The 25,491-nt window shown below is 37.3% G+C and overlaps 1 protein-coding gene across 1 annotated transcript; it reads left to right on the plus strand.

Annotated features, from left to right (window-relative positions):
- Nucleotides 1-215: 215 nt before the first annotated feature.
- On the plus strand, nucleotides 216-23,843 carry LOC135683705 (E3 ubiquitin-protein ligase znrf3). Its single transcript, XM_065199040.2, has 9 exons — nucleotides 216-681; nucleotides 11,583-11,711; nucleotides 12,353-12,427; nucleotides 15,320-15,405; nucleotides 17,524-17,578; nucleotides 18,239-18,322; nucleotides 18,884-19,081; nucleotides 19,430-19,532; nucleotides 20,683-23,843. Exons 1-9 carry the CDS (start codon nucleotides 487-489, stop codon nucleotides 21,156-21,158), a joined length of 1,401 nt encoding a protein of 466 aa, XP_065055112.2. The 5' UTR covers nucleotides 216-486; the 3' UTR covers nucleotides 21,159-23,843.
- Nucleotides 23,844-25,491: the final 1,648 nt, after the last annotated feature.

The raw sequence follows: 25,491 nt of genomic DNA on the forward strand, positions 1-25,491 counted from the left end.
GGCTCTTATAATTGTAAAGGACCATTAGATTTTACTTGTTTTTTATGATGGTGTTTTGAAAAATGTGATATCTAGTAACTGAGTCAATTAATTCTAAAGCTGTATTCAACTTCAAATTGCATGGCCACAGACGACAGTTTCACACACTAGAAAGCAGGCTATGCCGATGAGTCGTTTCATTAGAGAAAGCCGCCTTTGGCGAGGTTCCTTTGTGCTGGTGTCCTGTGACGGATGGAGAGAGAGTAGGCGGAGCAGTGCGGCAAACTTCATTCACTTCTCCGCTCGGATTAAAATCTCACACGAAGCGATGGACAGGTGAAACTTCATTTCGAGTCCAGCACCGCGGACTGAGGCACGACCGCACAGGGAAATATTTCAGATCGAGAAAAGTAGAAAAATATCAGTCTGCTGTTGTCAGAGTGCTTCTCAATAATCAGGAGTGATATTTTATATGAGAATGGTTTTGTAAACAAAGTGAAGGCGATCATGTTCTCTGTTATTGTCTTGTACTGTTTCAACATCCTGCTGCTTGTTAGTTCAGTTCTTGGCCTAGATGTAGCCATGATCGATGTTGTCTTAGTGGAAAATAAAGCTGGAAAGTACAATACACTAACATATCAAGTGAGAGGCAGATTCAGTCGTGCGGGTGCAGTAACAAGCGCTGAGGGAGATATACTAAAGGTACGTGAACCACGTTTGTTTTCTTTGTGCGAAGGAAACCGAGCTGTCTTTTAAATTCGTCAGCTGTTGCTTTGGCAATCACACGTTTTTGTTCTTGATTTATTCAGAGAAATGGCCGTGGAAACCGCGTGATTTCCCAACCTAAACCCTTCAACTGCATCATCAGATCGGTCGACGCGAGAGCTTGTTACATTATTTGTCTTTGTTCGTCCCCGCAAAACCGTAAAGTCGATGAGATAGAAAGGAGCAGAGAAAACCAAATTTGAAATGAAAACATTAAAAAATTATGGATGCAACAGGTACTTTGTAGACTAGGGTGAACAGCAAATTCTCCCGACAACATAACCTGTCAGCCCAGCTCCTTGCACTTCAGTTTTTTATTCGTTCAAGTGTAAAGCACTTGACGGATATTAGCCATAATATATTGTGTTAAGAAGCTTGTACTCAAGATTATCGGCGATAACTTTCAACGGCTCTCTTCTTTTATTTCCAGCATATGCACCTCTTTGCTAAGGCTTTATAAACAATAAAAATTCTTACTGAAAATTAAAAAAATCTTTATCATGAATTTGTTGATATTTATTCTGTTGCATTTCATTACCAAACATGCAAGCATAGTGGCCGTGGCTGCATGTTACAAAACCCATACTGGTTGCTGAAAACTGAATTTTCACCTAACTATCAATTTTGTTTAAGTTCTCGTATAAATATAAAAGCATTTCATTAAATATAAGCAAAACAAATCTAACACGATAAAAGACAAACGAGGCAATTTCGCTCATTGTCTAGCGCAATTTATTTTATTGCATGCGATTGACTCTATTTATCAACAAATTGCTTATAATTGCTGTGTGTGCCCAGCCAGACTACTACCTTATGATAAACAACCCGCAAACATCGGCACACGGGAGTTTGTTGTATCGAAGTTAGTTAGACCCTCTAGTACACCATGCTATTATTTTTCCTGGCACCACGGGTTTATTATGACAAATAACCATTCGAATTCGCTGTGTGTTAGCAAGAATCTCCGGTGTTTTCAAGAGGAAGAGCGGCTTCCTCTTATAAACCTTCTTAAAGCCTGTTTTATTGAAAATTCATTTGATTTTCCGCCGTGTTGGACGCCATTCAATGGCCTTGTATTGGCCTATTGTTCGCATCAATGCTACCACCTCTCGCTAGCTCGGATCAAACAATTTTTTATTAACCATTCCGCATTGTAAATAAAACCATTGGGAGAGTTCATCCCCTGAATAAAAGCTCAAGACAAGCCGCTTTATTCTCCCTACCCATTTAGGATATTTTGTGGCTTGACTGTAGTGACTATTCTGTTTGTTTTTGTATGAAGATTTATTGTGGGATTGGATCAGCATTCCCTCCTTCGTATCCCTAAAATTTCAATTCCAACTCAGGAAGGGATGAAAGGATAACCATATTTAACTTATTCTACCTGAGGGGTTAAAAATGTCCCGCCAACTTGCAATGATGATGATGATTATTATTGCCCAACGAACCCCTTTTTATTGCTAATCACTACAATAATTTAACCAATTTTTTGGAAGTGGGAGGAAGCCTCGAAATAACTATTAATGTAAACATCCGTTTTTCCAAAGGGGCTGCCTCGGCTTTGTTACCCCAAGCCAGTGTTTGTAATTTGTTGCAGTTCTGCGGGGCCGTAGTCACTCTTGTTCTTTTTTTGGAGCGGAGTTGGGACCCTGCAATGAAAGTTATAAAAACCCTTTTTTCCAATGAAACTTCCTTATGGAACTATTTTTCTCAAACAGTCGTGCCCCCAATAATTATATTCTGCCCACGGCATTGGTTCTAAGCCATTCCTCCCTAATGGAAAAGGACCTCTGTCCTTTGCAATGTTTTACACGCATTTGAAACTTTAAGTGAGTTTTTCCTGGAATTTATTGACGAGTTAATTGCCTGAAATGTACACCCGTTTCTCCTCCATCGTCACCTCATTGTTAGCAAAACCGTTGACAAGTTCAAGTATTTCTCATAGCGGGCGGTCTTGATACGACAGATAATTTACCACAGTATCAGAAAGAGAACAACTTGAGCGATTACTTCGAGTGCTTCTTATTGTATCACGTGGTCATAATGGAAACCGCAGTAGACTTTTGATAATTCCAGGTTTAGGCACGTCATCAGTGTCAATTGTACCTCGCTGTCCATCAATAATGCCATGAGCTTGTGTAGTGGGATGGATTGCTCCATGCCAAGGATCTGCTACTTATCCGGGGCCGCTGTAGGCTGAGTCTGCTTGAGGTTAGGCCACATCAAGTTTTCCAGAAAAAAGGCCACACAGTCTACTGACAGTGGTGTTATGGTGGGTAGGTTCGGGTCGGGAGGGGGGGGCTCCGCCCCCTTAACAAGCCCGTGTTTGTTTATTTAGGCGAATTCCTTACTTAGCCCTTTATCATGCTAAAGGTTTTCCATGCAAGAGCGATTTTTATTAGCCTTTAATAGTTTGAATCGAGGGGTAATTCATCCTTGCAAAAGTGTACGAGATTTTAACCTAAACAAAGGATTTCTAGGGATTTTCAATTAAAATAATAGAATCTATACCAAGGTGTACGAGATTTTCAAAGATGGCCCCTGGGTTTGAATGATTTCATAAACACAACCGAGAATCTTAAACCAAATTGCAAGTATATAGGGTGTGAACACGGGTGTGGCTTCTAAACGTTCTCTATAGCACAGACTTCTTCCAAACTTTTCCGGACGGCACCCCTGTCTTCTGATATGACACTCGGAGATTTTCTTACGTGGTTGGTAAAGTTTTTCGTAAAATGTTTTGGCCGTCTACATGTAGGCTCTTTATAGCTCCTTAAAAATCTTAATTTGTATTTTTAGCGTAGATATCGGTAATGCCAATTAGTTAGCACAAAACTAGGTAGAAGCAGGAACCAAGGTTTGAGGCCCCAAAATGATGACATGAAGTTTACCATTTTAAGAAACGAAATCCTGTGTTACTGAGAGATACTCGTTAAATGAGAATCTGCCTAGGTCGAACTGAAAAATTTAGAATCTTATAGAGTAAGTCCCGCAAGAAATGGACATATTAAAAAAGCTACAGCCTGCCGTCATAGAGTATATTTTCTCCTTTATAAGAAACTAGACAGCCAGATACTTTCCTACCAATGGGGCAAAATCAATAAAAGATAATTAAAGTTCAAATATATATATTTATAGATACAGTATTTAATACTTAATTGGTTAAAATTCATTTCTAAGGGTATCCTTGTTTCTTATCCAGAATGATCCTTGAATTCCAAGATACTTTTTGCCAAGAAAGCATTATATAAAAAGAGGGTTCTGAATGGACATATAGGAAATGAGCCAGTTTTATTTAAATATATTTTCTTGCATACAAGAAACAGCCTGATTTGAAAATTCGAGTTCCTTTCCTTTTAAGCAGGACTTGCTGTATTCGAACGGGCTTCTCCTGTATTTGCTCTATCATCTGCTCCTCCCATGCAATAGGTATAGAAAATAAGCGCGTTATTTTGCTTAGGCTATTTTGCTGATTAACAGAGAAAGCATACCGCATTGTGAGATGAGAATAAAGCATTCCTCTGCAATGTAATTGATGCACTGTGTCGGCGATTGCTACCATGTAGCCACGATTTTGAGAAAGAAATGAAAAAGACAAACACCAATAACGGCGTAGAGAATTCAGTTTTTGTATTCTTTTGATTCCTAAGTTAGCATCTTTGAATCTTCCCACATTCGTAATTGAAATAGATCTCTGATATCACAGAGAGAGCCTCGAATGAAGGCATCTATCTTGCCTCCCGCAAAGTTATTGTCAAGCTCAAGTTCCAAACGACGCTCAAGTCCTTCTTTAGGCGAAAACTCAGTTCACACGAACTCTAAATTTGTACTCAAGGAAATATACGATACGCCTTGAAATCTAAACTTCATTCTACGGTTTAATGTAGAAATTCCCTTTTGCGAGCACGTAGAGCTTTGGAGATTGCTAGAATGGTGTTTCTTTAACAATTTTCGTCGTCTTTCATTTGTATGGGGACGTTTTTTTGCCCGGGGTCAGAATTTCTAATTACCCACATATTTCTAATTTTGCATTTTTTGAAAAGTTTGACACAGGTTGTGAGCTCCTTTTTCACTCCGACCAACAAGATCTAAAATTGCGTCCTTACAATCCCAGCATACACCTGTAGAAAAGACTTATCAAGTAAATAAGGCATTGAACATTGTTGCTCATCTCCTATTCGCCGTGCATTTAATTACTGAGATTATTTTGTTAGGTGTCTTAATCGCACAAAGAGAATAATAATGACAAGAAATATATCTGTCTACCTAGTTTTTATTGATTCCTATGGGAGTTATTTGATGTGGTTATTGGCGGAAAGTTCAAATTAGAAATTCCTAAATCTTCCATTTTATTCATTGATCATGCATTGATCGCTTCTCTTTAATGTATGTCCCTACTCAAAATGCACAGGCATTAACTTAACCAATTATTATGTTGTGCCTTTTATATCCAAAGAAATGGATTGCTAGCATTTCCTAAAGCAAATTAGGAAAATTGTTACGTCATTCCCATGATATTGATTAATACGTTTTGGAAGCAGTTCACGTCTCTCCTGTATTCTTATTTTACAGTCAGAGCTTGGAATTTTGTGAGTTATTCAGATCTGAAGCCACGGTACCTGCCAGAGATAAAAGTTTTGTATGTCTTCAAGTGACAATTACTGTGGCCTTTATCAAAGCTGTATCCGATAAGTTTTATTCTGGAATTACAAAGGAATTATTTTGCTGAAAAAGCGACTTTTTGCTTTCGTATACCTGCAAGCCTCATCTCGTAGGCTTATAGAGGCTCGCTAGCATTTCTTAATACATAAAATAAAAGGAACGAACTCGCCGCTTGAGTGATTGAATCTGTAAACATATCTTCCATTTCTCATCTTTAATTTCATAACGAAAATGATTCGCTACAGGCTGTCTAGAATTAGGCGAATTTCACACACCCTTAGTTTCTTATAGCTACAGTCCTTGTTAGATCTATAGGGTTCTTAACCCCTTGAAGTCTTTAAAACTCTTTATAGTCTTAAACAAATTTCACGAAAGAAAAGTTTTGCACTAAAAGATAAGCCATAGTAATAAAAACACTCGAAATTTTCAGTAGCCAGAACTACCAGCTATAGGATGCAATCGCTTCCAATGGCCAAAGGTTTGTAATCCCCTTTCCCCTGGTATACAAACAGACCAAAACATCAAATGTTTTAAAATTGAAGAACTTGGTTCACGCAAAAAATACGTCTGCTTATTCTGCAGCAATTCTTATATAATCGCTGGTGTAGCTTAATGTTAGTCTAAATGAGTGTAATTTCTATTTACAGCAAGCTAACTATTATACGATGTAGGAAAGGGGAACAAAAGATTTTAAAAACAAACAATTTATATAAGAATTGCTGCAGTTTATAAACAAAGAATAGCCAGAACTATGTTATGACAATTTAAGTTTCACAAAAGGATTTGCTATATTGTCAAAATTAGACCAAGATAACTAGAGGTAACGTTTGTTTGGAAATTTTAAACTGGTGTGATGTAGCACGAATGGAGTGCTTAACTAAGGAAGGCATGTTTCCTTCACATAGTTTTTACCGGGTGTTGAACCAAGCATAATATATTAATTATTGTTCTACACCTTTTTTAGTTTATAAGAACAATTTTTTAAGAACACGAGCCTAAAAAATTGGTCAAAAGTTAAGAACAAATTAAGAACAAGCTGAGGATGAGCTTCTGTAAAATGCAATTTTGAACAAGGTTTTATCTCGAAAACGAGGATTTTTAGCAATGTGTGGGTGCTTTTTCGGTGAATCAAACTTGTCGGTAAACGAGGCCTGAACACTTCCCTAGAGCGAAAAAGCTAGCTATCACATTGTTTAACCGTATTAACTTAAGAACAAATTGAGAACAATCTAGCCTCAGATTTTCGAAAAAATTAAGAACAGTCAGCCTAAATTTAAATTTACTGGTTCTTATAAAAAAAGAGTGTATGTACAGTGTCTTTCGTATTTACAAAGAGTAGGGGCACTAGTGTAAATTGTATCAAGAAAACTACAGTCCCATTCTTAGAAATTAACTCATGGTCCCAGATATTTACCAGTTTGTTTCCCTGGAAGCACAAGGACACCTGTTTTCTTTAGAATAATGGTCGTTAGCCGAAGAAAGATTAGCCTCTTTCTGGACCTTTGTCTTACGATAAACCTCAGTTTCACCTAGAAAATCAGGATAACCTTTTCAAGTTCACCTTGCTGGCCAAATCTCTTGAAAACAGACACTGATCGGCCTTTTTTGTCAACGAGACTCCTGGAAATGCAAGTGGTCATGCGTTTTATCGTCGGTACATCAAACACACGGGCCCGCTTAGAACTAGATGGAAAACACGGATTATTGTGTCCAGTTTTGCTTGAAATCGTTTAACGTGGTTATTTCCATGCTCACCAATTTGTCACACACTAATTTTATTGGTTAATACGGTTTCCAATTGTTGCGATATCTAAATAGCTTTTAATTGAATTTAAGGATAGCCAGAGTAATAGCGTAAGGGCTACGAATTTCTTTTGTGCTCGGCCCGAGTCGTCTTAACAGTAGCCTTGGCCTAATCCATCGTATTCACCAACTTAACAAAAGATCCCGGACATATTGCTCATAACCCAATCATCTGCAAATCTCATCCCTTTTGTTAACGAAACTTCACAGGATGAGACTTTGAATCTTGTTATTTCGTGTCAGTGACAATGAAAAAGATTTGAACTTAAAATTTATTTTATTTGATCAATGGCACCATATCGAACGCCCTTTACTGTTATCATTTATGAAAGTATCAAACAGCCCGCCGATCAGACTTGAGGGTAGGAAAGAATGCCTTTCCAACCAGATTGTAGACATGAAATATTTTTGTACATTTAGCCACAGTTTCAGGAGCCCTCAATTTGCAACAGAATGAATTTTATTGGTCTGGTCAGGAGCTGGGCAATGATGGATCGTTTGTTGAGCTAGAACGTTTCTGAAGCTCGCTAGATTTATCCAAAATTTTATCATTATTTTAATAAACAAGTGATACAGTGGAATCCTGCTACCACTGACTTCTCGCTATTACGAATCAAATATAACTCCTTGGAATACTTCCTGCATAACAAAATACGGTATAACGAACTGTCGCTATTGCAAACCTCTCGCTATTACGAACTTAAGGTTTGGTCACTTGGAATACATTACTCCCAGTATAATGAATCCTCAGTATACCCAACTCCTGCGAAATCTTTGAGGGATGATCTTTCAGTTGCTTCCCATTCAGTACTTCATTAAGAAACAAAATGCTTATTGCTATTGTTTTTAGTTATTTTTTGCGAAAACCTTCCCCCTCCTCTCCAAAATCAATTTAATACCCCTACTTATATCCCCATAGTTGAAGACCACTTTGCATGGAAATTTGGTCGTTGACTTGTTTACTAACCTAACTTGGCGCTGTCACAAATGAACCGCTCCTTACTTTCAGCGTTGACCTCCAGATTACGCGGAACCGCTAATCAAAGCTTTACAAAATCTCATCAAATCGTAATTATATAAGCTGAACAAAATAGAACAAACGATGAAATATAGGCAGTACGGCCAGCTTTTGCAGCTGCTTTATTATTTATTCCATTTGAAGCTCAAGCGAAATTACAATTGTTTACCAGTTTCTCTTACAAACAGAGGCCGCCTAGGCGAAACTTTTTTCGAAGTTGTTTCCAGTGACCTTGATAAAATAGGATTCACAAAAAACTGTGGTTTATATTAGTGACACTGGAAACTTCAAGAAACTAAGACGACCAATGCGGCAGGGATGCTGCGTTGCCAGGGTTTTAAATCTTGTTCAATGAAAATTTATAAGCGATCAAGAAAATTGACATCCATGCAAAGAAGAATTGTGTTTGAACAAATTGATTGTTGGAAAAACCCTCCTGAATTCATCACAACATTATTTCAGCTGAGGAAGAACTAAGTTCCATGCTTCAGCATAAGTGGATGGTCAAGTGTATACGGGAAAGTAGATTTTTAAGGGAGTGGTGAAGCTTCCAAATGTTTTTGTCATATTTGTGTTAGCCGCAAGGGTCATTCAAAAGGGGGATGGGGGCCATTTTCAGAGCCGTAAAAGTGCATTATAGGCAATTGATTAGGAAACGTTTTTGCCAAGCTCTTTCGTTGTTTAGCAATCGCCTAGGCGAACCGCTCTTGATTCCGTCCAAAGAATAATTGCAACCGTTGGCGAGGAACGTGCCAAAGTTCCAGGGAATTTTTATTCGTTCCTGAAAGAGGTCAACGCTAAGAGACAGCGCACGATATAAGTATTAGAGATGACCCAGTCTTTGAGAACAATCCTTTTTGCGCTCTTAATCGACTGTCTTGAGGGCCAAGGTAACTACCAATCTTGTTGAGGGAACCGCAGACCCGACATATCTTCAGACAGCAATGCTGACCCTTGCAAAAGAACAGATAGGTCGTGTAGATTTTCTTTCGTGTACATTATGATTATGTGTGCCAGCCAAAGGGTGACAAAAGGTTAAGGGTAAATTGTCCGTTTGTATCACTTTTCCTTGAATGAGGAATTCCTGTCAACCGTCTCAGAAAAGCATGATACCGTAAATTCTTGAATAAGCCCCCACGCTCGAATAAGCCCCCACCTCAAAAATCATTTTTGTAAATAACATCCCCCCTGGGGCTTATTCGAGGGAAGCATAATTGCAGAATAATATCTTATTTCAAGAAAGCTCTCACAGGACAATAGCTATACATTATTACTTCCTTTGACTGGAGACCAAAAAGCAAAAAAGCGACTTTTGTGATGATAAAAAATTATAAGATTTGTTAGTTCTTTGTTAGATTTGTTAGAAAAATTATGTCGTTTTAATGTCGATCTTTGCCGAAAATAATTAACTTTGAAATAAGCCCCCCCTCGAATAAGCCCCACCCAAAAATTGAATTTTGCAAATGAGCCCCCGGGGGCTTATTCGAGGATTTACGGTATGAGACTTCTTGGATTTATATTGGTTGAAAGAAATACCTCTTTTCGAAAACTTCCCAGAAGTTACCAGAACAAAATGATAATAAAAATTGTCCTTTCAATTGACCTTTGTCTAGTGAGAGCATTGGAAGCCCTCACTCCTTTTCGCCAACTAATTTACATCCAAATACATCGCATTACTTGAAGCGTGTCCCATCCCCTGCAAGCTTCAACCTTGCTCCCTTGCCAGCTTAGCCTTTGGTTTTACGAATGCTAAAACTTGAAGAAATTTAAAACTTAAAGCATCACCGCAGTAGCTGCATCAACAGACATATTGCAATTGCATTTTGTGCAGAAAAAGGCAAACGGTTAGATGCATGACAAATTGTTTGATATGATACAGCTTAAAAGATAGCTTCAACGTTGCAATTGGATTTGTCTGTCAAAATTTATTCAATGACAACTCTTTTTGACGCACTGATGGAAATGACAGGCATTTGCAAAGGTGTCTTTGGTAGTCTGACAGTGCTGTTCACTTATCTCCATCCTTATCGCACTTCCCGTGTTTTTCAATTGTTGTTTAATTCTCGTGCAGGAATTAGTTATCGCGCGCAAATAAAGCCAATACAAGATTAATGGGCAGGAGTCAGTTATAACGAGCGACGCCCCGCCGTATGTGCTTATCCCCTACAGGTTTCCCGACGAATCCGCTCGCGGGATTATCTAGGATCACTAGAGCTCTTACTGTGTTAAAAGCCTCGAATCAAAGGGGAAAGAAATTGTGGATTAAAATCACTTAAAATTCCACTAATACTCCTTGAAAGCTAGAAACCCCATCCCTTTGCACAGATGCGAGAATCCTTGTTGTCTAAGAAGGATTGTTTCACTTGGGTCATTCTACTCGTTTATCTTCTTATTTTCAAAGTTAAATGTACCTTTCTGTGTATGACACAGGAATTATAACCCTATTGTCTGTCTAACAGTTTTAATCACAGCACAGAGATCGAAAATATACGCGCGCAAAGATCTTGATCTTGTACGTTGAGTTCAGAGGCAGCAATTCTGACAATGATATCCAGGAACGAAATATTGTTGGCCGTTTTATCCTTACATTTTCCAAAAACAGTGCTTCTGAAGCTATCTGCAGATTCCCATTCATTTTTGGCAGTTCACACCATCTCTATGGCTCACACTTGCTTTTAATTTTAAAACAACCCGTCAAAAAGCTCTCACGTCTGCACAACCAGTGGCGGGTTTAAGGGGGGGGGGGGCAACTAGGGGCAGTTGTCCCTCCCTAAACGAGTTGAAGGAAGTCTGGCGCCCCTTTTTTGGAACTTGTGCGCCCCTTTTGAAGAATGAAAATCAGATGAAAAAGGTTCTTGGACCGATAGGTTAATTTGCTTCAAGGATTACCTCAAAGTTATGTTGTTTATTCGAAAAGGTATCTGAAATTGTTGTATACAGCGTACTCTCGTAACCAATTTTTGAAAATTTTTCAGCACCCCCACTACCCGCTGCCTCTCCTTCAAATTTGCTCTGGATCCGCCCCTGTGCACAACACTTTTATTCTTTAAAAGAGAATCTTACTTGGTATCATTCTGCTAGAATCGTTGAGATTTCTTGCTTTTGAAATTATAGAAATGAAAAATTTTTCCTTTTACCACACATTACCTTATATAACTTACATTTGTCTTCGCACTTGAAATAAAATATATAAACTTTTAATATTACGGCTGTTTATCGTTGTTGAAATCCACTGCATTGGTATTCATCCCTTAATTTTTCAACTATGAAGCATTTTGAAAGGACATTAAAAGATTTAATTTTTTTCATGCTACCGTATCGATTTTTATTGACATTATCTAATTTTGTTTTGCAGCTCCATGGTTTGAATCTGTGTTCTTCTGACATTGACCGGAAGCCAAGTCACGAATATGGATGGGTTGGTGTGATGAAAATCCCGCCGGTCGGTCAAAAACTCAACCCCTGCGTGTCGGTCGTTAAGAAAGTAAGTTAACAATTTTTTAATTGCTTGGAAACGACAAGGAAACAAAAAACTTTCTGTGACCTTTTAAAATATTTCGTTTCCTATAACATACCTAGAAATAGAAACTAGGCATTGAATGTTAATTGTTAAAATAAAACTTGCATTGAATCTAATTGGTCAAAATAAGCCTGGTGTTAAATTTCATTGGTCAAATTGAGCCTGTCAGTCAAGTGGGTGACCATTGCAATTGAGTAACAAGTTGTGGTGTGCACGAATCATTTCATCGTTGCGGGTAGCTGATAGTTCTACAAATCAAATGGCTGCGAATGGTTATTTTCCTAACTTCTCTCAGGGGTGCAAATATGGTGTATATGCAGGGTGCATCACCAAAATTCTTTGATTTAGGAATGTTTTGATTGAAACCGAGATGATGGGCCTAGATTCTTTGTCATGAATGCTAGCTTCAACGATTGCAAAGATTATTTGTGACAACAATGCATTTGCGAATATATATGTTCAAATAATATTTACGCTTCTTAAAAGTATACCTGTCATGTACACAAGTGATTATTGTATGCAATGTGTTGAATGGCATACACTTTCCTTGAATGATATTTTGTCAATTGGGGTAGTAAAATTATTTTATTCTGCTGTCTTCGCAGGCCGAAGTCGCTGTTCAACGAGGTGCAACTGCTGTCATTTTTGACGTCACGGACAACCCAGGGGCACGAAAAGAGGTTGGTATTATGTTTAAAGGTAGCTGAATTCACTTCTACTTGGTTAGCCAACACAAACCACATCAATATTTGTTGCTCATTACTAAGGTTTAAGTTGGGAAGGCATTGGATATCTATCAATGTAATTACTCTAATAGCACCTGTACGACGTCACATTTTGCAATAAACCTTGTGACGCTAAACCGACCAGGCATAATTAAGCGCGATGAATAGCATTCAGATATAGTTATCGTGTATTAACACCATCTAATTCGAGCACGCAACTATGGGTACGTCATGTTTTGTGAAATCAAGAAATTCATTTTAGGTCCTTTATTTGACGCATGGCACCCTTTGACACTCAACGCATGGCACCCTTTGACCAATATGACTGCGTAATTGCCGTTTGCTTTGTGGCTTGCCACGACCAGCAGTAAATTTGAATCTTATCACCGAACCCTGCCCGTCACGCAGGGGTATATGCAGCGAAAAATGTTTTCGATTTCTTTTCAAGTACTAAAAACAACACACAGTTTATTTAGGTTAATGTCTAAAATATTTAGTTGCTTTAACTCGAATTGATGGAAAGGATGGGTTTTTTCAGATTTCATTTTAAATATTACTAGGCATTAGACTTGCACATCCTTCTGCAATTTTTGTTTTTTTAGATCTACGTCTAATCAATCATCAAATGAAGGCCATTTTGGCCTATTCTGAAAGCTAACTTGTCGTCAGAATAGTTTTTTTCTATTCATTAATTCCAGTCATCTTCCTTCAATTGCCCCTCTTCTCCCTGTGTTTTATCTTCAATAATGTTATGCACTTCAGTTTTTCTAAAAAGCTCCCCTTGATTTTTATTTGGAAATTTTTTGTTTAATATGTCCCAAAGTAGGTTTTCGCTCTTTATAAGAGCTCAAACTGTAGTCCTAAAATTTGGAAATGTACTGGAAGACATACATATTCAATATGTAAAAAGTTATGGAACCAGCTTTTACTAATCAATTTTCTCAAAACATAACATGATATTGTGTGACGACATTAACATAACTATTTTGCTTTCACTATGTTTGTCGTGAAGTAATGACATAAAAAGGTAATTTGAGTAAAACTTCAATATGATTTTATTGAATTATTCCCAATCAAGTTCCAAAATTCCAAAGCAAACCTTCCAAGAACGATTATGCACTTCCATTGCTACAAATAAAGTGAAAGAATGCAAGTTGTAGGCGCATTATATTATCCCTCCTTTTTAGCTAAGAATGTGTTTGCTAAAAAGTTATACACAATCTCGTTTGCCCATTTGTGTTGAAATCAATTTAGTAGTTTTGAATTTGTTCGACGACCTTTTCTTGTTATTGAAATCACTTGGAGTTTACAAGATTCATCAAAATCTGAATTGTGAACCGCGACTTAGTATCGCCTGGTTGCAGGAATGTTCTATAACTAGAGTTCTGTATTGTGCTTCTCCTATTTCGAGCAAAACAATTTATTTTTCATTGTATTTTCGTGGCTTCAGCGGCGCTCTCTGTTCGCAATATAATTTGACTAGAGATTCTCTCATCAATGGCCCGCAAAATTTCAATATTATTTGGGCAAGACTTAGTAGGAGGTAGCTAGTTCATCCTCACAAAAGACAGATCTATAAAGGAAATCATGAATTCGTAGCTTATAATCGCTAAAGAAGATGCTACCGGGAGGGTCAACCTTTTCCAAATGCAGTTATGCTAAATTCTCTTATGTGCTTACGTTTAGAAGTTTTATTCTTTATCATCTTCAGAGTAGATTAGTCCCGGTGTGTCCAGTCTTACTTAGAGGTGTACCCAAGCTCATCCGAAAAATCTACGAGAAAGGGGTGGTTTTTTCCTCAAACCTAGGACAGTGCACTTAGAAAGAGAGGTCCGTTTGGTTTTATTTGAAACTACCATGGATAGGTAACACTTCCTTGCGATTCGAGAGTCAGATTAGGCAAGCCATCACAAGATGTTTCTTTGCTGTCAATCCTCGTATTGCTTACAGCACTAAGAGAGCCCTTCCATCCATTCAAAAGGGTTCCGTTCCTACCAGCCCAAAAAGTTCCGTTATTTATGAATTTACGTGCCAGTGTGATTCTGGCTACGTAGGACGCACAACCCAAAGATTGGGGGATGGGATAAAACAGCATGTCCCTTTCAACATAAGAAACAAAACTGCCCCTCAAAGAGAACAACCTCCTCGATCTTGTAGTTCTAGAAACACTGTTGAAACAATTTTGCCATCGGTCAACATCTTTTAGACAACCCAAATTGTGCTAAACTCTATAATGACGACATGTTTCGGATAATTGGCAGAGCCCGGTCGTCTTTCCATCTAGCAGTTTTGGAATCGATCTACATACAAACGAAAAAGCTGCCATTGTGTAGACAGAAGGAGTTCATTTTTTCTTTTAGACTCCAGTGGTAATTTTCTTTACTCACGCAGCACTGATTGGTCAACTATACCGGTCTTGTGCTTGCGTTTATCTGATTGGCCTTTTTCGATCCACATATGGGTATATATTTTTCATCGTGCTCTTTCGGACCCTTATTCTGACGCTTTATGCTCTGAGGAGTGTCAGACGATAAAGCTTTTAGCCAATATGTTGTAAAATGTTTGCTTTTTTCAAAGCCATTTTCAAGTTTTGTAGAGCTTAGGTACCCCTCTGAATGAGAGTGGATACGCCGTGAGGTTTGTAAAGGTTAAAGTGTTGGTGTGATCAGCCAATTTTGGCACTTATTCTATTGGATCACCCCAAAACTTTTTGCCAGTGGCTCCTTTTCAGAGAGGGTGACCTCCCAATTTCTATGTTTTTGTAGAGTATGCTAAAAGATTGTGATCTCAGATTATTCACTGTGTGATAACAACCGTTAGTATATATATGTATTTGTTCCTTTCCAGTTGGAAGCCAAGTCAGGAGTTGTTTTGCGTCCCGTTGTCATCATTGAAGGTCCTGATGCTAAAAAACTTGAAAATCTTCTTCACGAGTAAGTCTTTTTTTCAAAATCGTTTACGTATTATTTCAGAACTTCTATTGGAAAACATCAACATAGTTAAAAAAATACCATCAACTGATAATCTACAGTCTGTATTTTCGATTCGGACAGCGTTTTTATCAATGAAAATGGAAAGTGACGAATACGTGGCAGTGTATACGTAGACTTTGTCTAGACATAAATTTCATTTATTATCCAGAATAGATACTCCTAATGGTTTGGTCTTTAAGAATTATTCCTAAGACATTATCCTTATTATGCAAAATGTATTTGGCGAAGATGAAGCGATCAATCCTTTAAACAAATTAGGTTTTAATTCACTTTTAAAATCTGTTTAAGTTTCCTAGGCTTACTCGAGGCAGCTTATGGCTAAAGTCGAAATGAGAAACTTGGCCTAGGCCCCTAGATCTTCGAACGAGGCCACGTGCTGCTTTGTTGCTTTGAGTAAGAATCTATTTGAGACCTTGAGATAAGCTTAATTTTATTATTCCACTATTTTTAAAGTTCGTTATTGAGATAAGACAGAAACAATATACATTGTTTGAACTCGTGTTTGGCCTACAAGCCTTCGGTCAGGAACTATCACCTAACATCAGCCCTGCGTCTATTTTGAATCCAATTATCAGGCCCATTTTCATTTTTGCTGGCGTACCTTCGTTACTGTACTTCGTTACTGTACTTCGTTACTGTACTTCGTTACTATACTTCGTTACTATACTTCCCTTACTATACTTCCCTTAATGTGAAAGACTATTTCATTTATTAGTTGCTATATTTTCAGGTGTTAAGTTTATGTAGTTCCTCTTTATGACGCTCCCAGCCCCATCCTTGAGTATCTCTCCTGGTTTGTGCCCCTGGTTCGCATCTTGAGAGGCAAATATGATATTTTCTGGAAAAATGAGAGATCAAAATACCAAGTAGAAGAGTATAAAAGAAAATGCTTCTTCATTTGCGATATTAAGTGTCTTTTAAAACTAGACTGTTTTGATACATGCTTTGGCTTTCAAAAAGCTGAACTTTAAATGACAATTCTTGAATAAAATTACTAGACACCACAACCAGTTTGTCCCCAAGCAACCGAATGTAGAGCAAACAAGAATTCATCAAAATTCCCTGTTAGATCTGAAATGTTCGTAAACAACCGAGGCTGCAGTCAGTGCTCAAGCGCCATTCTATATTTAGTAGCTGGGAGATATTTTTGCCAGGGTTTTTCCGCGTTAATCCTCAAGAGCCGCAAAATTTAAAGGAAATGTGGATATGTGCCGCGACTTCTAATTTACTGTGGAACTCTGTCAACAGTTGTGGTGTCTGGTTATGTCTAACAAGCCGGGTACAACGTATAGCATTGTTCACTTTAATACGGAAGCAATTGCTAATTTTTCGATGACTAAGTTACCCTCCCTCCCCCTTTTATGTAATGGGCACACGCAGTCGTATTTTCACATTAGTTATCGTTGCACTACGAATCCAAGGTTCGACAGTGTGAGTTACTACACTCTTTAAGTTAGTCAGCGCCTAGAGGACAGTTCTAGAGGAATAACGCGGAACCAAGCAAGCATGCTACTTACCCATAAGCTTATATTTAACTTTTCAAGGAATTTAACAGATTCTGTCCAATTTATTAAACATCTAGCAGTTGGCTGCTTTTAAAGCTCTACGATAATTTTTCCCTTGTTTCAACACCTGAACTCATCTGCTAAACAACATTGCTGTGGAAAATTACAACATTGGATGTTTCGAATACCAACAACAAGCAATGACAAATTTTGCCTTATGAAAATAGGGCAATCGCTGGTCTGAATTAAGTTTTCAAGTCAATTGATTCGAAGCACCTAAATAACTCTCCCAAAGTATCCAGTCCTGTTTCAAAATAAGCTAGACGAGTAACTATTTTTGTGATTTATTCAAGAGTAAGATATCTGTTCAGATATTGGAGAAAATGGACATGATGATCTTGCCCTGTTTGTAGGTAACAATTGGTGTGCTAATAACTCTTCTGCATGTCTGGCTCTTTGCTTTTGTCTATATACTTAATATCAAAGAAAATCTACAGTAAGACGAGGACTATATGTTCAAGAATTTTTAATTTGTTTTTCCTTTCCTTTGAAGACGCAAACTTTCAAGGGCGAGAATAAAGAATGAAGCTAAAAGTGTCTCACAAGCTGTGAGTATTCACTCTATATTTTGTACATCTTTTTTAAGTTCTTTCCATATCAGTAATAGTTTTGGTTAATCCAGTGACCTTGTATCTCACCTTTTTTCTCACTTTTGCATAAATAACGTATTCTAAATAATCAATTGAATATTTTACTGGCAGATCAATTCTCATGTTATAGATCGGGATTTTGTAGAGTAATGTGCTTGAAGAACTCTAAAAAGTTATTACGTCTGTCCGATCCTTTCTTGTATCTAGCTACCAGAAATTTGCCATGATAGACACATGCGAAATCCCAATGCTCCTTTTTGGTTTGAAGTCTTTTGAGTAAACCACCATATTGCTCACATAACGATATTTGTTGTCTTCTGACGCCAACGATACTTTATAAACAGTTTTCGGAATTAAAAAGTTTTATTTCGTTACCACATATCTTCCTTATAATATTACATGGTGTTTTCTCATAGTTTTCTTAGATAAAAGGTCCTCGTTGATAACATCTCTTAGCGTGTTAAAGAGGTTACTCTGCATCAATATTGTTATTGTCTTTGTCCACCACGCACATAAAGACCATCATGAACTCTGTAACCACTCAAAAGTACCATTATGAACCAAAATGTTCTGTTTATGAAACATCTATACTGAAATTCTTCTCTTGTTCGTTTTTAGACTTCAAACGAATATTTTGACATGGGAATTTTTATGGCCTTCTTCATCTTGGTCTCTCTAATATGTTTAATATTGTTAATTAAGGTAAGTACAGCAGTCCAATGTGTTGCCAATTAACAGTATAGTGTTTGATGTTTTCCATGTGTACCTGGAATGCAATCAGCACTGAATTTTCTTAACTTTATAATGAATTTAGTAGCCTTCAAAGAAGTTTCGTATGAGTTTTTTAGTCTCTTGGTTTCTTTGCTAATTAAATCACAATCCTTACGCTTTATGCTAGTTTAGGGACTGCTTGGCATTGTTTTTTAATTCAAAATTTTGTGAAGTAATACAGTATCTTTAATACAAAGACAGAAATTTATTTTAAGTCAACGAATTCAGATGCCGAATAAAAATATATCCTGTTGTTGCAATGTTTGTTTGTGTAAAAGTGAAACTGTAAAAAAAGCTTTATATGAACATGATGTGTACCTGGAGAAACTGGCTATATGGATGTTATAACCATACATGAAGATAGCCAGACTATGTACTGCTGAAAAATAAGAGTTTGTGAATTGATTTGTTTGTGAATTAGAACATTCCAATTTTCAAATTTGTGTTGCCTTTTCATTGTTGTTCTTGCAACACTTTCTCTACATTTTCTAGATCAAGTGGCGGCAAAAACGAAAGCAGACTTCGTTAACTCGTATGGCGCTGCAAGCGATTTCGCGCATGGAGACTCGAAAGTACACCAGTGAATTAGGGTCACAGCAGAGTCTTGAAAATGCATTCATCTGTAATCGTTGGCCTTATTATGATATTAGAAGCTGTGCAATTTGCTTAGAAGAGTTCAGTGAAGGACAGGTGTGTTTTTTCGCATTCATAGCGTATCGTTTTGGGTCCTTTCATCTCACAATACCTTTTTTATTTCAATTGAAAATCCTAGTTGAAAATTGTATGTTGAAGAAGTTTTGCAAAATTTCACAGCTATAAAGAAATAGGGTGCTTCAAATGACGTAAGTTTAATTTTTTTCATGATTTCTTTGCGAAATTTTAAAGTGGAATATAATCAGCTAAAGTTTAGTTCTTGATTTTCAGCAAGTTGAAGTTATGGATGCCATGTGTTGAAATGATGAGTTTTTTGAATTCGAATCATTAAGACAAAAGTATGATAACTTTTCAGTTACTTGATGAACGTTCTTTTTGCTGTAGGATATCCGTATCGTACCATGCCGACATGAATTCCACAAATCGTGCGTTGATCCGTGGTTGCTCTCTAACTGCACTTGTCCTCTCTGCATGTTAAATATAGTCGGTAAGTCAATTTCTACGGTATCATATTTGAAAATCTTACTCTGACATTCAATTTTACAGACAGAATCTCAGTATCTACGATGAGGATTATTTTTCTTTGGAATAAATCAAAGCCATTTCGGTCATGGAATGCTAGGGAATTTTTCGTATACCCCAAAGCGTTTTTCCACTACAAAATTATCGTCATATAATGCTCACATGTTGGACCTGAATGGGTACAGGTGTGATGGTACAGATGTATTCATTGTCTAGCGACTACTTAAATATTTGCTCGTTAACAAAGAAGCCTTTAGACGGAATGGTTGTCCGTTGTTTCAGTGCTTTAGAAAGGTCTTCATTGGTGTTTCAGAGGAAAACGATACTTATTCATTTATTTAATCTTGTTTATATATGATATCGATTCAGTACAGAGAAAAGTTACGATATGCAAAATTGAAACTACATTACAATAAACAATTGTTAAGGTTAGTCAGAAAGTTACTAAAAGGCAACTAGCGTTAAGGTTAATAAAAATAAAAATTGTCTGACCTTCCATGGGCTCGTGCTGAGCTGATTTCGGTTAGGTCAAAAGGTTTTGGCTCAAAATACTTATTGTACCTTTCTTTTATCAAAGGCTTGAACAAAGGCCTATAAAATGAATTAAGATTATGGCAATAGAATCAGAGACATTTAGTAGGAGCTAGGGTACATAGGTGTAGGATACAAAGGGGCTGCGAGCACTGCAGCTCCTCTGATCAGGCAGAATGTATCGCTTTTCAGGCTCCATTCGGGCAATATACGGGCAAGATCAGTGCTACGTCGATGCTAGTGTAGGTCTTTTTGCATAGCATAGCATAACAACCCCCCCCCCACCCCTCCCCCGTATTGACATTCATATTGGCGTAGAGACCGTTAATGACGAAATAAGAGTGAAGTAAAACAGTAATTTGCATAAATTGTACATCTTTTGACTAAATCAAGGAAAGAACCATCGAATAAAGGAAATTAAGATTCATAAGTTCGAGCCCCAAAAGCAACAAACCTTTTCAGGCTCAGCTAAGGTCATGCTAATAGATTTGTCAAACATGATTTGACAAAAACTTTGTCAATTGCTGATACGATTATCTGAAATTTCTTTCATTGACTTTTTATTATTTTTTGTCTCTTCTTAGAACCTTTCGATAGGAAGAGAAGATCAAACTCACTGCGGAATCAGAGAAGAAATGGCATTTTTAGATATTGTATTGCATTGTCCTGTGGTAATTCGGAGATTAACCAGGACGCGATTAGCGCCGAAGAAACCTTTACAAATATTGAATTAGCTAGTACTACTAATTATTCAGACCCGCGTTTATCGTACCAATCAAGAAGGAGCATAGACAGTCCAAATACCATAATCGAACATTCACAACAACCTAGTCAGTCTTTTATAAGCTTGGCTGATGTCCACACGACTAACACTATGAACAGCGACTGTTTGCAGCCGTATAGATTTCCTAGGTGTAAATTCCATCATAAAAAGAATCGACATCGAACTACAACATCGCCACCGCCTGAGCAAGCGGAATCAGATATCGAGCATTCTATCGTTGTTGTTGCTGATATACCCGTTGACAATTTTGATAAAATGATCGAGGATGTTGTCTGAATGTAACTAACCTTAGCGGAAATAAACGATTCGTGAGACACCTTTCGCAGAGACCTTTATGGCCTGTGTGGATTGCCCATTAAAGGTCATTTGTTCAAGAAATGAAAGGTGAAACTGAAAGTGATCAAGGCATTACAATTTGCTTTACGGAACACATTCACCTTTACCAGAATTGCTACATGCCACCTTTGTGAGACATTCCACCTTGACTAAGCAGTTTTCACTTCTACTTCGAAACACAAAGGGATGGATGTATATTTAACAATGGCCTTTTCAAATAAGGACTGGATAAATTTTCATAATAAGTGGGGATCGATGTTTCGGTCTTTTAACACATTCGTCCTGCAATATCAGGATGGGGATGGATACCTTCATTGGAGTAACACCAATATAATGATCTTATTGTTATTTAGTGTTTTGTAAATACTGCAATTTAATTGCATAATAATTATTTCATTCGAAAACAACCCCTTTATTATTTTGCTTGACACCTTATTGTAATGAAAATACATGAGATTTAATCTACATCTACAGTTACATCTATCTACATCTACCAATAACTATCTGGCTACTATATAGAAGATTCTGACAGGGTGACAGGCAAGAGTGGGAGGTCATTTAAAAAAATAGACAATTGAGAATTGAGGTGTTGGACCTGAGCCAAGGCGAACCATTAGTCTCCTCCAGGTTTCTGTGTACCCATATAATATTATGTATTAGTAGCATAGTACTTATTATCTGCCTATGGTTTGCCCAGGTCGTTCAGGTGGTTCAAATGATTGTTCAGTCTTGAATATGATCCAAAAGTACTCTAGATTCGAAGCTGATGGTTGAAAAATTTATTGCATTTTTCTTTTATAAGCAGAGCTTATTCAAAGGAAAATTTCCAGCTCCACAAATCATCTGAACATTTCTTGGCGCTATATACTCTTAAAGCAGGGCTTCTTTCAGAGCAAATGCATAGCAATCCACTAAATATTTTTATAGTAGTAGATGAACTTGTGACAGGAATTGGCAACGCCCCCAAGAGGTATCGGTGGCTGCAGTGCAAAACCAGAAGTGGAAATTTTTTGCAGCCATGCCCTTAAAATAAGCTTGAAATACATCTCAAGATTTTCTTGCAGACATTTTCTTATAATCGTTTAAAACGTTTTACTTTTTTCGGCATTATTTTATTACCCTTTTTTCTAGAAATTCATTACTCTATGGGACCCTCGAAGCCCTTATGCAATTTGCCCCCTCTAGGCCGCCCTGGTGTAGGTTGAAATTCTTTTGTAATCTGGCGTATCCCAGACTTATGCCTTTGTCCCACAATCGCAAACAGCAACCTTTCCAGCATCATTACAGTCGAACTGTTTTATTCCAGCGAAATGTGATAAAAGAAATAATCAAAAATCCAACATTTCTGTGTTGTTTTGTTTTAATTTGTTTTAACTCCACAGAATTTCATATCCAACTCCACATTTCGAATTCCAGCTCCAAGGAAATTTTTGGAGAGGTAAAGAGGTGCTTTTTGCCGACAAAAAAGGCGTGTTTCACTCTTTAAGGGTGTGGTCAAAAGATAAAAACTCTTATATGCTGCCTTAATGCGCTTCTGTTTCAAAGTAAATACTTTAGTGTCATACTTTCAAAGTTCAGCTACTACAGAAATGTTAACACGTTACAATTGTTGCCAAAAGGTTACAGAGTTAGTACAAAAATTGCTTCTTTTGCCCGGCAAAAATCCTTTCTCTGCCGATGGACAAATTGTTGGGGAGGGGTACCACACCCCCTTTTAGCGACGCCCCTGACGTTACTTGTTAACCCTATCCAGACTAGGCTTTTTGAAACTTTCGGGAGACTAGGGGGGGTGCCCCCCCCTCCGTAATTTCTTTGTCCCTCTAGCTAGGACAATGAACTTTGTTTGGATGGTACTCTTATCTTTTCTCCACATTTTAGTATTATTGTTCAATTTTTAAGTCACGTGGTTTTACGATGACGTCATCATTATGGTGGCCGGGTGAAGCAAAAGTTTAGAAAATTTTAGAAAATCTTAAAATATTCATTAATTCCAAAGCATCGGGCTAAGATATTAAAATAAGCAAATTTGATGCATTTTCTAATAGAAACAAGAAGATTGACACAATTTAAATGTTACTTCTCAAAATTATTAACGTTCCTAACAAAAGAACTCAACATATTTTGTATTTGGCTATAGTTTTTTCTAAATAACTAAATGATCGATACAACCAAATGTCATGTTTGAGTTCATTTTTTACTGCCTTAGCAGACAAATTATTCTAAACTTGCAGTTTTATTAATGTAATACCTATAAATATGTCAACAAATGTGTGCGCATGCGCAGCAGAAAAATCATAGAAAAGGAAGTTGAATTTGAATTTTCTGGTCAGAATCATGAAGAGAGCACAAATTAATGCCTAGATACTAATTTTCATCAATATATCTACTTTTGTTGCGAATCCGTGGAAGATTGAACTATTTTTTACTTGACTAGTTTTGAAAATGCTCCTACACAACCCCCTGATTAATAATAAAAAAATTATCTTTTTATATGAACATGTGTCAGATAGGTTAAAACTAAAAGTCAGGAGGTCTGAGGGGTATTGCTTTGAAACTCCTGAAGTTATGAAAGAAAAACCAACTAGGGGGGCACTTTGTGCCCCCCCTAGTCTGGATAGGGTTAAGGGCTGATTATGCCAATCCAGGACAAACAAAAAAGGTTGAGGGGTTACTATTAGAACTTTGATATAGAAAACAGGCATTCATCCATGGTTGGAATTAACAGAAAATTAGCGTTGCGTCTGTTTCGTTCAAAGATATGCTGCAAATCATTAACTAAAGTGGAAAAAAAGCTGACATAAAAATCCAAAAAAATTTCAACTTGATTTTCAAAAACTGTTACTTCGCAGATAGATAATAAACCCGAAATTTCTGCTAAATATGTGTATTACGTTTTCTGCAGAATGGTACTATGTTTGATTTTATCTACCTGCTCTAAAGAAAATGGGTTATATTTATAGGTGCAGACATTAACAAGCTTCACAACGTCTTTTTTCCTCTCTTCACGCCACTTTTTCATAACAAAAGTCAATGATGGTTTTCAAAAAACAAGGCTTTGACACTAGCACAAGGGCTCACTTGATGACTTTGCGGGTAATCCAGGGCAGAGGTGCTGTGGAGGGGGCTATGGGGGCTAAGCCTCCTTGCTAAAGTTCAGAGAGATTTTAGGGGGGACTCAGCCCCCCCCCCCCTAAACATGCCAGTATATGCTGGTTAGGCGATTTCCTTACTTGAAATGTGAATAAACCTTGACCTAATGAAATTTAATCGCGTTTAGTATATTTGGTAGGGTACGCCTTTTTGGTGTTCCTTGGGTTTTTGTTTTTGGCACAGATAGCACAATTTCGGAATTTTGCGCTTTTGGTAGCAGTGTTTGAGTAAGCATTACATTGTGTATTTTATAAGGCCAAAGCAACAAGCGCGCAACCCACCTGACCCATGTTTTCGTATTTTCAGGTTTTTTATTAGCAGGTGAATTTCTGTTTCTTTTCATTGTGCATTAGTTAATTACCGAATTGCTAGCAACTTTGGCACAAACAATGTGTTGCTAGAAGGTGGACGCAGGCCATTGTTTCTTTTTCTCAATCCCTTAATAGGAGTTGTGGTTTTAATTATGGCCATCTTTGCATTTGGCTCATCGACAGCCCCCAGAAAAGGTTCAAATGATGAGAGAACACCACCTCCAGTCTTGTAAATGAAAATATACAGTTATTCTGAGGCCCTTTTTCCACTTCTTTGCTAAAGTTTTGTACTGTAACCTGAGAAAAATATCAAACCCTTTATTTGTTCTTGATTTTCAATGAATGAGCAATTTCTACCAATCTTGCAGAGTTGGTTAAAAGTTTGAATAATTTCATATACTCAACAGAGAATCTTTAACACAAATGCAGAGTCTTGGATTTGGATCTATAAGTTGCCTTCATTACAGCCCATTTCCTGGCTGTTTAGGGAAGCACCCTTTATCCCGAGCTTACACATTTTAGGTGTTCATTAAATTTAGGCATGGTTGCAATCAACGATCACAACTGTTCCTTAAAAACTTTTACCAAGCTTATTATCAGCGGAATTTTGCAAAAAGTTCATGTCTCCTTAAAAAATCTAAAATCGTTGATAGCTTTATCTAAACTTTATTTTGAGTTCCCCTTTCTTCGGAATATTAGAAATTGATTACAGATATTGCAAATAAATTTCTCCTTCAAACAAATTCCTTTGCTAATCGTTAGGTTGGCAGATAATATTTGACATTTGAGTTTACACTGTGTAGTATTGCTCT

The sequence above is a fragment of the Rhopilema esculentum genome, chromosome 7, assembly GCF_057945365.1.
Source record: "Rhopilema esculentum isolate cy_ngs chromosome 7, ASM5794536v1, whole genome shotgun sequence".
In the NCBI taxonomy this organism is placed as follows: domain Eukaryota; kingdom Metazoa; phylum Cnidaria; class Scyphozoa; order Rhizostomeae; family Rhizostomatidae; genus Rhopilema; species Rhopilema esculentum.